Raw genomic sequence first — 13,374 nt, 5'->3', positions numbered from 1 at the left:
CTAAAAAAAAAAAAAAGAAAGAAAGAAAAGAAACCCAAATCTATATAAATTTAGAAAGACATATAAAAATCTATAGAAATCTTCAGCAAGACAAATTTACCAACAATTAAGTATCCAGTGAAGATGGCTACTGAAGCCACATAAAACTGTCAATATGATTCTTCCTCAGTGATTATCCCATTGCATAAGATTAGAATTTAACACAGTTTACAGTCCATGGCTAACCAGTAGGCTAACCATAGACAGATTGCCTTTCATAGCTGAATATCTTTCATCTCTAGAACATCAAAACTCAAACTAGTGGCACTCACTAATCTAAAAAAATTTTGATCACATCAAGATATTTCATGTGTTCTGCCTTCAAACTATTCATGCTAATCTAGAATCTAATATTAAAAAAATGTAGGCAGCTAAAGGGAAACCTTAGTTATACTTTCATCAGCAAGAGCCCATAGTGCAGGAAATCATGGTCTATTTTAACAGATTTTCATGAAAATACGCAGTCTTTTTAAGCCACGTGTGCATAAGTGCTCCAGAACACTGGTTTGCCTTATTTTAGCCTTATTATGCTAAATGCAAGGCTCACAAAATTGCCTGCAACTAAACTCTGGGGTCACATAGATCTGTCTTCCCAGAACTATGCCAAGATGGAGGTTTCAGTTGCCAACTTTGCCAACATGAATAAAACTTCATCTGAAGTTTTCAATGGCAGTTTTACATGTCTCCTTATTTTTAGAAAGCATTCAATCATTTCTAAGAATTAATTTCTGGAAAAAATTCTCATTCACAGAAACTGCTAGAATTTTCAAAGAAATGTTTTGTTGCATCTTAAAGCTTTGAAGAACAGACATAAATTCAATGTGCAAATGATGGTTCAATACATAACACACAGAAGTATGTTTACACACCAATCTGTAAATTGGCTTTTGTAAATCTGAAAAAGTCAATTTGAGATCTCCAAGACTTTAATAGTTTAGGAATCTTTAAGATTCCATTTGTGCTGTATATGTGGTGTCCTACTAAGAAGACTAAAGATTTCGTTATGTTCTGACTATCAACTCCATGGAGAAAGATGAAAGATTCACCTGCATGTATGAGGATTCATACGTGTAACCAAAATAGGAGGATTTGACACTTGGCAGGAATTTCTCTTTGACAGAGCTTACCCCTCACTTGCCTGCCGCTCTTGTGCTTTCACTCTCTTCTAAGGCAGCTGGTAACGGACAGTGCCAGTTCATTAAGATAAAAGACAAAGTTATTATTAGTCATAATCAACTTTTACCAGAGTAGAACTCATTTACTAAGTTTGTCCAGATCACACAGTTTATAGGTCAGCAGTAGGCTCAAATTATGCTCAGCCACGAGATCAGAACAGGGCTTCAGCCAGACAGGTCTTGAAAGTCTCCAAAGATGGAGACTGCACACACTCTCTAGGGAACTTGTTTGGCTACATTCATGATGAAAAGGTTTTGCTTTTATCCAGCATTGTTCTTGGTGTGGTATCTAAAATAAGAATTTGGAAATGTTCTTTATCATCTACAGAAAACAAAAGACTAGCTTACTGAACTAGATATGTGTGCTTGCTTTGGAAATTCAAGTACTGCTTCTGCATTTTATCCTAAGGTACAGCTCTCTATAACATTTGTCTCTGTCCTGCCTTCTTCTGAATTCAAGGTTATCTTATCCGAACCTTCTAAGAAGCTACAAACAGTAAATTGAAGGAATATCTTGAAGTACAAAAAATATTTATGAAACCTTTTCCACAGAGACAACAGTAGAAGCTATGGGATCTGGTTGACACATACACACAACGTGTTGGATCAAAAATTTCTGCAAAGTTTATTTCTTGTTATGACTGGACTCAGAGGGGCCCTGGGCTGACTTGTCCACTGCACAGGCAATTCTCTTTCCTCTACGTATCTTCCACAACACAAAACTGCTTATCAGCCAGATAACAAAGATCTGCAAGTACTATTGTATCCAACATGAATAAGAAATGTTACCAATTTTCTGGGAAAAGAAGAACACAAATAAAACAACATACCACTCTCAAAAAAACCCAATGAACTCTAGCATACAAGGGAACTCCCAAGAAGGAAGTAAAATAACTATAAAGCAATCATTCCGAGTGGTACAATTGATGAAACTACAGACACGGCCACTACATGTAACTAGAAATACTTCGGTGGTATCACTTCTGATTATAATAGGATTGAGGACTTAAACACTTCAGGAAACTATGAGAGCCACAGTCACTATGGAATGACAACTGAAATTTGAGACACTTATCAGAACAATTTTCCCCTGATGAAGTAGCTATGGGACTGGCCACATGATCCACCATTTCAAAGACAGATGAAGTGAAGGAATCAACATATACATTTTTCTTTTCCTCTGAGCACTGATGTTAATTGATTTCCAAGCCCAGTGACTAGCTAAGAGTTCTCTGGAAACATAGCTTAATCATGTATCTGTCAGAAAGGAAGGAGGGGGAATGTTTCTTGCGACTCTAGGGTATGGAGTACAGTCCCTGGATGACTTGGAGATTTGGCCATTACTCCCTAGTAATGGCCAAATAATATAATGGCCAAATAATGGCACCTAAATTTACACACTGTCCAAAATCCGTGTATCAGGTGAGCCAAAAGAAGAGGAAGCATGAAGATAGAGGCGGGAGGGAAGCTGCTGCAAGGGAGGGAAGAAGACATTTCCGTCAACCCAGAACTCTGAGTTAAGTAAGCTCTGCTTACTATTCCTGACAAACTGTATCTTGTCTCTACAGTACTGGGATGAAACTGGTGTGCAAAAGTCATGCTGTAGCTCCTGTAGGTCTAATGAGAAAACCGTATGCTAAAATAATATCTCATCAGTGCACTATCTCTTACTGATTAATATAGTCAATACAATTATCTACTGAAAATCCCTACAATTTTTTTACATGTCCCAATGAAATTCAAGTCACAACTGTTGCTGCCAAACATGTCCTCCAGGACATACGGGAAAGAACTTGAGTCTGTTCTTAAGTTTGTAGGCACAACTAATACAAATAATAAAAAGTGTCAGTCCTTCTAATCTGTCCTATAGTAGAGGCTTATTGAGCCAAAATTCCTTTCTAGGATAAGAGTAATGTGCTACACGTTAACAGTCAAAATTTGCATCAGTACTGATAAATAATACAGCTATAGTCTAAAAAACGGCACAACATCTCCTTTACTGTTTCCCACTCTAAATTGTTTTTGTCCATAGCTTAGTCCATTCTCTGCCTTTTGTTAGCTTATTTATTCATCCAATAATTACGTGGACTATAATTGTCAGTAATACTAAATATTGTTAAATTAACATTAACATTGTTTAATCATGTTTTTTTCCAAGAATCTCCATTTGTCATGAAGACATCCCACTAAATATACCCAGTCGTGGTTAAGAACACTCAGTTGTATCCTTTTTTTATCAACTGCATCTCCCTTGTGTTTACTGTAACTCCCACTGTAATACCAGTTACAGACTTAAAAAAAACCAAGCATACCTAATAAAAGAGGAAAAGTAAATAAAATCTATGTTTTACAAAGCTGACAACTCCTCATATAAAAAATCTGTGCAGAAATTTAATTTTAAGAAGCACTTACTACTATTTATCATAAATTGAGAGTAAAAAGTTAGCATTTGCCAGCCAACTCGTGTGCTGTGTGCCAATGCAATTTTGACAAATACTTGAAAAATATTTTAAATAGATAGAAAAAACTATAAAACCATGCTTATGTTAATAACTTCAAGACATTGACTGCAAGAATTCCACTTAAATGAATAGTTTACTTTGAGACAAAGCTATCTGATCCTCCAAAGATGAATGCCTATCTAATAATTCTAGCAAAACTGTTCAGCCTAGTATAAGAATGTGTCAACTTACTGCTCTACAAACAAAAAGTTATTTAACATTGCTGCTGTTTTTACAACCTGAATTTCAAGTCAGTTCAGCTTATGTTAACAATTATTTCAATTATTTCATTATTTTGTGGTGTATGAATTATTATCAGATATCATTTTCACTGTATTTCTTTTGCTTTATATTTGAAACATGCTTCACTCTTTTAGAGTTCAACAACAGCCTCTATTTGATAGTCTCTTCCCATAAAAATTGTATTGGTATGTGGCACATAACACAACAGCAAACTGCTGAAAGATTATAATTTAAATCTGAAGTACAAAATTTTAATATGGAAAAAAACCCTCTACCAACACAGAGATATCTTATTGGGGATAATTATTTTCAATACAATGTCAAAATAAGACTTAAAATATGCTTACGTATACATTGCAGTCATAGTTATTATGCTCTGTACAACACCAAAGAAAGAGGTATCAAAATATTTCAACATGAATGAAATGGCAAAAATCAAGGAGAAATTATTTGAGTTATTGTCTTACCTGACCAGTGTCCGGTAGTGGTACCTGATCTGTCAGTACAAGTCTCACTTACAGGCCTAAATACAGTCTCCCAGCCACCAGTGGCATAGCGCCAATTCTGAGACTCTAAAATGAGTGTTCGCTGAGTGCCATAAGCAATCATGAAGCAGTAGACCACATGATGAAGTTGACAGCCATAGCCACAGCCTTTGTTGATATTACACACAAGTTTCTTAGCTTTGCTGCAATCCTTCGGGTTCTGCAAGTATGGATGAAAAAGTGAAGCTGAAGAGAAGATATACACAAAGGCATACTTCTTTTCTGAAAAACTGACAAATGTCATAAATCACACAAGCCATCCTGCTGTAATACATCTCATACTAAAATGGATGAGTAAGCTTCAGGTCCATGAAAATTTTATGTGAATTCTTCACTGTGAACATGAACAGTTATTGAACATACTTCACTATCCTAATGTAAAACAGAATACCTTCAAGATTTTAAATTACTTTCTCATTTGTAAATCTGTCAGAATAAGCTAACATTTATACTCAGATTTCACATTTCATCAACATGATTCTCAATGTTTGAATGCTTTCTTTCTTTGGCATTTTTCCAAGTTTGTTAGTTCTCTTGCAATAAACATGCATGTCATCCAAGGCAAGAAAATTTCTACCTGTCTGCAGGATACAAAATAAAAGAAATGCTTATTAATGGACTGCTTCCAGACTATTTAGCCACATACCAAATAAAGAATACAAAATACATAACAGAGCACACTGATAAAAGACAGTATTTTAATCTGAAAAAAAAATCTCTCAAAAAAATCATAGAATCGCTTGGTTGGAAAAGACCTTTGAGATCATAAAGTGCAACTGTACCTGTCCACTACTAAACCATATCACTGAGCACTTCATCTACCCATCTTTTAAATACCTCCAAGGATGGCGACTCGGCCACCTTCCCCAGCAGCCTCTGCCAGTGCCTAAGAACCCTTCTGGTGAAGAAATTTTCCCTCATGCCTAATCGGAACCTTCCCTGGCACAACTTGAAGCCATTTCCTCCCATCCCACTGCCTGTCATTTGGGACAAGAGATCAACACCCACCTCACTACAACTTCCTTTCAGGTAGTTGTAGACTGTGATATGGTCTCCCATCAGCCTCTTTTTCTCCAGACTAAACAGCCCCAGTTCCTTCAGCCACCTCTCATAAGGCTTGTTCTCCAGTCTCTTTCACCAGCTTCACTGCCCTTCTCTCTAGTGCTTCAATGTCCTTCTTTTACTGGGGGTGCCAAAACTGAACACTGTATTTGAGGTACAGCTTCACCAGTGCTGAGTAAATAGGCAACAACCACTTCCCTGGACCTGCTGGCCACACTGTTTCTGATACAAGCCAAGATGCCATTGGCCTTCTTGGCCACCTGGGCACACTGCTGGCTCACGTCCAGTTGGCTGTCAACCAACACCTCCACGTCCTCCTCTGCCAGGCAGCTTCCTACACTTCCACAACGCAAGAAACAACAAAACAGGTGGCAAATCTCTATATGATGCTAATGATCTGTTTAAAAGTAGAAACTAATAAATATTTTTAAGCATGTGGACAACACAACAACATAACCTACAAAAGTTTTTCTTTCTATAAAAATATTACTTTTCTTCACACATTCATACTTGCATGTCTCTAGACATTCCAAACAGGTTTGTATAAAATCTCTAGGATGAAAAATTAGTTTTCCATTAGCTGCAAGAGTACTGATATTGGAGTGTCAATATAAATTCTACTCCTCTCGCATCAAAACAATTTGAAAATAACCAATAATCTGTAAACTTGCAACAAATCAGGTTTTCCCCTAAAACAAGCAATCACCGTCTGGAGAACTAAGATCTCTACATCAAGTTATCCTAAAGATAATCTGGATATTCTGAGTCCTAAAATGCTTAATAAAAAATTTAGCTTAAGCATTCAGTTGTGTAAAGGAGGGCAGAACAGCCCAGATTTGGGGGGGGAAAAAAAAAAAAAAAGAAAAAACCCAAAAAGAAAAAACCCCAAAATTTTACAAAACGTGTTACTTCAGCATTTGATTTGTTTTTCATATTAAGGAAAAAACATCTGATTATAGCCTAACTAGCCATGAAAAACAATAAATTAAATAATATTTCCATTCCAAATTTTTGTTCCTGAGACAATCACTGTTGCCATCAAAAATCTAGTGGATAACTTGAGACTACATCTAACAGGTATCTTTGAGACTATAATAATCTACTTCCCACAGTATTTTAGGAGAGAGGGTTTTTCTCATATTATGTGCAAGTCCACAAAGAAAGAATTCCATGAAAACATCTCTTCCCTAAATCTACAGATATGTAATATTAGTTTGTGATTTAAACAGAAAGCTAGTGAAGTTAATTTCTTTATGGCTGTGGTTTTTTTTTTTCGACCTGCTATACTCTAATTTCAAGACAAGGCAGCATTTGACCTTAAATTATTTGCTGAGAACTTAAAAAAAAAAAAAAAAGAAAAAGAAAAAGAAAGTAAAGGTACTTGAACATATTGCAGTTTCAGCTGGGATTTCCTGTAACAAAAGATTAAAATCATGTTGCATGCATCAGAATAGCTTGAGTGTTCATAAGCCAAAAGTGCCAACCAAAGTGGCCAGTAAAGGTACTGAACTGATTAAGGATAGCAACAGTCAATTTTAAATCCTGTGAAGACTGTCAGAAGACTTTTCCTCCTGGCACAAAGTTACCAAAAAAAAAAAAATTATAAATCTCTGGTTTTAATCAGCAATGCCCTCTATTCTCATCCCTAACTACACTGCTCATCACAAACTCCTATATCTGACTGAGTTGTCTACACAATCAAGAGAGGGCTCCAGGATTGTCAAGCCCTGTAATGTAACAGCCATACAACTGCATTAAAAACAAACCACACACACACACAAAAACCCAATCAAACCAACCCAACTGATGAAGCACACAAAACCTACTTCAATATGCAGGTTTAGATTATCTAGGCATGCCAGAGTTCATACATTTTATTTTTCTCAGAATTATTTCTATGAAAACTGCAACTGAAAATAGTAACAAATTTTCTGAACTGTAAAATGGTTACAATTACGTATTTCTGTGGGAAAGAATGTTACACATCACATAAAATAAAACTGGATTTTTATAACCGGCAAAACCGATTTGATGGTCTTTCATCAGCCATAACATGGACATCGATTGTTGCTCTCACAAAATTCATTGTTTCTATTAAATTGATACAGTTCAACTCTCATACAAACAAAGGCAATATGCCATTATTTCTCACTTGTAAGCACTGGCAAATTCTGGCCTCCTCTTCCCTAAAGAAGTTTTACAGTTCTCCAGGCTGCAAATGACCTCTCCTGCCTAGGCTAGAAGGAAAGTAGTATATCCATTTTTTTTCTGCAAGAAATCTATCTCCCTGATTTTTCTATAGTATGTGACAACTTTTGTAATGAGGTACAGAAGCCATGTGGGTGTAGCAGAGTTACAGAAGTCTGACTGACATCTCGTTTACTAATGGAGCTGGGAAATCAACTATTACATTGCAGACCTACAAAAACTGCATTAGTAATGAGAGAAATAGTAGTGCTTAGTCTTAGATTTAATTAACATTCATTGGTTTGTTTGTTTGAAGCAATATCCTTGAATAGCTTCTTTTGAATAACTAATATGGGTAGCTACTTTATAAGACTTATTTAAAATTGTTCTCCTGCATCCATTAAAAATATATTTTAACTGAAACCTATCATACAGGAAACATTAGTCTTTAAATAAAATTATTTAGAAGTTATATTTAGTACCTATGGTTCACCAAAGGAACGCTGTCACTATAAATCTTTACATGAAGACTAATGAGACTGAAGCAGATTGCATGCTATTATTACTGACTGCTCCAAATACGTAAGCCTCATTAAATTTAACCTTAAACTGAATTCTGCCAAAACATCACAGTACAAGTCTTGTATTGAAGTATATCCTCTTTAGAAGAGACTACAGTTGTTCCCTACTCAAGTTCGCCAAGCTACTCAGGATCTTGTAGACCTCTACATATCACATCCCCTTCCCAGTTCTCTTAGTCGACCAAAATCTTCAACTATTTAGTCTTCACTCTCAGAGATGTCACGTTCATGTATTCATTCATCCACAATACTTTCCTCTTCAAGTTTTCTAATTTTATTATATCCTTTCTCTCAATCCATTATATAGAAATTCTAGAGAAAATCTCATATACGTATTAGCTGTAATCACACTTTATTAAGTGGTTATTATCCTAATACCATAATTTCAGATACTGAATTTACTAAGCAATTTAATGAAGATGACCCAAGACATGTCTCAAGTCAAATCAATTTCAGATTTTCATGTGACAGAAATTACTCAGTCTCTTTCTAACCCTTCATAAAAAGTCTTGGTTTGCTGTCTGCTGTTTTCTCTTTAATTCTTTCGATTCACTTCTCAATTTATTTTGCCATAAAGACTGACTTCTAAAATGCTTAGGTTCGTTCATATGCCTATGTTTTCTTCTCTACTGTTCTCTAACCAGGGAGTAGATCTTATGGAGTTTTATAAGAAATTTTCAACTCAAAGCAAACTTCGAAACCTGAAGTAGGCTAGTTACAGAAACCTTAATTGACAAAATATGTTTTAAAGACAGTTTCATTTTTTCTTAACTACTTAAGTGACATCATTTCTCAAGATAATTCAAGCAACTCTGGACGTACGAAAGCTAATCAAATATGCTTCCTATGCATTTTTAGCTAATAGATCCTTCCTGTGGATTCTTTGCTGCCTAAAGAACGGTATGTTCAGACTTCAGTCTTCTCCAGTTGTTGCACTAAGAGTTTTTTTGCCTCCACCTTCCCCTGTAATTTCCAAAGAAAAAAAATTGCATTAGGAAAATCATAGAATCATAGAATGGCAGGGGGTTGGAGGAATCTTAAGGATCGCCTCGTTCCAACCTCCTGCTATAGGCAGGGACACCTCCCACTAGACCAGGCTGTCCAAGGGCCCTTTCAACCTGGCCTTGAACACCTCCATGGATGAGGCATCCACAACTTCCTCAGGCAACCTGTTCCAGTGCCTCACCACCCTCATCATGAAGAATTTCTTCCTTGTGTCTAGTCCAAATCTTTCCCCCTCCAATTTAAAGCCATTCCCCCTTCTCCTATCACTACATGCCCTTGTAAAAAGTACCCCCCAGCTTTCTTGTAGCCCCTTTCAGGTACTGGAAGGCAGGTACAAGGTCGCAGAATGTTAAACAGATGATGATGTAGAAAAGAATCTATTAAACGTTCTGTTCAATGACTTCCCCTTAGGTACAGACAACCACATGACTGTCATTATCACCTTTCAATTCTGTTGACCACTAGTGGCACTGATTCACTGATAATCAAATGAGTGAGTGTATGTAAGTCAAATGATTGAAATTTAACTAAATTAATAATAGACTAGTTATCAAGTTTAAGACAATTAGAAGAATATGAATTCATAACCATAAATCTTGATGGGAGCTGTACTACCTAAGTATGCAATAGCACTTGCAGACAGGAACACATCTCACTTAAGCTTAAGGATATGGCCTTTTTCAACCATTTGCTTTGCCAGTATTTAATCTTTCCTTATTAGTCTCATCTTGAAAAGATAAAGTGTGTTATTCATACAGAGAATCACACCTTTAAAGGTCATCTAATACAACCCTATTTCCTAGGTCTACTTCCTAAACCGACTCAGAAACTATAACTGGCATTCATGACATTTTTTAACTTGAGTAAGTGAATTATCAGGATGCTATGTATTTGGAGTAAATGCCAGAAAGCTTTCAAATAAACCTAAAGATGCTGAGTCTACAGCAGGAAAACTGAAGCGCTACAAGGTGTGTCCATTATAGAAGTCATCTCTTCTCCTAGAACAGTGCCCATACAGACATATAATTAAAGTTCTGCAGCTCGTTTCCACTTTTCAAGACTTATAGTTGTGGAGGGCACATCCCTTTGCACATAATTCAGAGTTCCTAGAGCCTTTTACTGTTGTCATTTTAGCATGAGTATTCTTGTTAAAAATATATATCATTAATTTTAGCGTGAGGAAGAGAATTTAATAAACTTCAAGACAGAAAAATTTGCGACATAAAATCACCAAAAAAACCACGAAATTCAGAAATCTCAGAATAAAGTCTTGTATGCAACTTTCTTTTCTTTGCATACATACACAACTCCAAATAAATAGTATTAATATGGCAAATTATGACTATTATAATTGATGATGATGTTGAGTACTTAGTAACCTTTCTCACCTGCTTATATTTTTAACCTTCAAAGTTGAACAAAGTGTTTTTTTAAAAAAAAAATTGGTGCAGAAATATTCTGTTATTGAGACTGCGTGCTGAATCACAGAGTTCCTAAAATAGAAAAAATAAGCTCAAAAGGAATGAGGAAGAAAAACTGCTGACTTCATAATCATTTACTCCCTCTACCACTCCCAGAACATACAGTTCTACAGAAGCCCTTGTCTGACTTTTCTTGCACATTCTCTTAAATTGTTTGATAATGAATATCTCTGAAAATATGGTCTTTTGCTTAAATGTAAGTTCCTAGCTTTCTAAGTGTTTCTCTAAGTACAGGGAACTAGCTAAATGTAGCCTCATTAAATCAAATTTATGTTAATGCCATCCAAATGAAGTAGCAGTCATCACTATTCACAATCATTCAGCTAAATAATTTCCCAGGGAGATGCCCCAAAACAATGCAGCTGTCACTGTTCAACATGTACCAGAAAGAAAACTATATGTTCGTTCTTCCCTCCCCTCTAAAAAATTTTACAAATACATTCCAGATAGTTCTTTTTGCCATGAAGCTAGGGGGCAAGGGTTATTGAATTTGTTATTTTATTTTAATTTTTATACAGTTATACTATGAATAGACGTATATATGCATAATTTCAGACCATGGGTTGTCTTGCACCGCATACTCACAGTCAGCCCTGTACTCTTCAAAATCCTGAAACCCACACTAGAAGATAAGTCAACTTGACTTCCAAATGTATAGTCAGAGATATATTTCAGTTTTGGATGATTACTTGCAACAACCATTCAAGACAAGATATTTTAATCTTTAGAAGTGCACCAAATGCTTAACTCTGGCTTGTAGGCAAGAGATTGTATTGGCAATTTTTTTCAGACAGAAGAATGAGAATAGAAAGGCTAAGAGATGGTAGTAACTGTATATGTGAACGACCTATCTTAAAGACTGTAACTGCTCACAAGAAAGAATATCCTCTATCGTTGAAGAGTTAGCTAGGTTCTCACCCTGACTTCAAGCAAGGTTGCAGATGTTGAGAATTACCATGCCTTGGGGTCTGGATCTTTTATAGGAGAGATGGTAATAGTATACACCTGGAGGTAAAAGATATCCATAAACATACTTAGGCACTAAACAATCCTCTCCACATTTTCCTGCTACGGACTTTTTCCTGCTATTGACTTTTCTTCATTTTGGTCTGTTAGTAACCTTCAAAGAAACGAAGCAGTCACGGAATAAGGGAAAAAGTGTGGTCAAAGATGAAAATCAGATTATAAAAAGCAGTGAGAAGTGGCAAATACACAGAGAAATAGCCTCTAGTTATCTTAGAGAGCTACTACTTTCATGCATGAAACATCAAAGAACTGGCAAAAGGCAAAGCTGTTAAATTGTCTAAGAAATTTTAAATTAGTCAAACTAAGCATGAATCATGACAAGTGAAATCTTGTATTGATAATGAAATTTTAAGTAAGAATTGTGGAAGAAAAAATATTCATGTTTCAAAATTCAGCTGAACTAAATACCTTGGGCATCATTTTCAGTATCTCCATAGTGACCTGAACTTAAGGGAGACCTATTCTTAGCTAAGTAATACCTTAGACTGCAAAAAAAGCAAGATAAGGAAAAAAACATTTTGGTGCTATTCTATAAATTAATAGTCTATCGTCATTTGTCAGCTAGTGGATGCTCACTTCTAACAGCCTGGTGAAAAATTAACGTTAAGGGAAGACATCAGGAAGAGAAAGTTAAAGGTATAAATTCTCACACCTGAAGAATGATTGAAAATTTTAGGTATGTTTAGCCTGAAAAGAGATTAATAAAAAGAAACACAGTAAGCACATGTAAGAAAAAAAACTTCAGTGAGAAAAGGCTCATCACATATTTCTATTTCACATTTTAGTACAACAAAAAATGAGCAATTAATATAACTAAAATGTTTCAACTAATATAAAGGACAAAGAAAAAACAGGGTAATACTATTTTTTTCATAAAACATCCAAATAATTTTGATGTGTTGCTGCATAATGTATGTATGTGCTTATAATTTCTCTTATCTACCTGGGACGACTTAGAATCATAGAATAGTTTGGGTTGGAAGGGACCTTAAAGATTGTCTAGTTCCAACCCCCCTGCCATGGGCAGGGACATCCCACTAGGTCAGGCTGCCTAAGGCCCCATCCAACCTGGCTTTGAACACCTCCAGGGATGGGGCATCCTCAGCTTCCCTGGTCAATCTGTGCCAGTGCCTCACCACTCTCATAGTGAAGAAATTCTTCCTAATGTCCAATCTAAATCTGCCTCTCTCCAGTTTATACCTTATTAAAACCAAAAACTTATTAAAACCAAAAACCATTGTAATTTCTTCTGTCATATAAAAATACTAGGACTGAAAAAAATCAGAAAAAAAGGAGAGAATTATTCATATTCTTAAGCGTTTCTCAGTGTTACAAGATGAACCCATAATGATTAATTTTATATTTTAAATGCACATACATAAAAAAAAGCTCAGTTTCAGTCAGAAATTTTATTATTGATTCTTTTTTAGTAAATTTATAAATAGAAACAAAAATTGCCTCTATGATGGAAATTGAGTCAAGTATATTAGACCTAGTTCTACTTCTGAATCCAATGACACAACTTTCTG

General features: G+C 35.6%; 1 protein-coding gene across 3 annotated transcripts in view; it reads right to left on the bottom strand.

The window, feature by feature from the left end:
• Nucleotides 1-13,374, bottom strand: part of FUT8 (fucosyltransferase 8) — a 111,197-nt gene that overhangs the window by 27,521 nt on the left and 70,302 nt on the right. For all 3 annotated transcript variants that reach the window (XM_054068316.1, XM_054068315.1, XM_054068317.1), the window contains one exon: nucleotides 4,426-4,663. In XM_054068316.1, the coding sequence (XP_053924291.1) occupies nucleotides 4,426-4,663 (238 nt within the window). The remainder of the gene's footprint in view (nucleotides 1-4,425; nucleotides 4,664-13,374) is intronic.

Source organism: Cuculus canorus, chromosome 5, assembly GCF_017976375.1.
Source record: "Cuculus canorus isolate bCucCan1 chromosome 5, bCucCan1.pri, whole genome shotgun sequence".
NCBI lineage: Eukaryota > Metazoa > Chordata > Aves > Cuculiformes > Cuculidae > Cuculus > Cuculus canorus.
The sequence above is the reverse complement of the archived record's forward strand: the minus strand, read 5'-3'. Positions and strand labels throughout refer to the sequence as shown.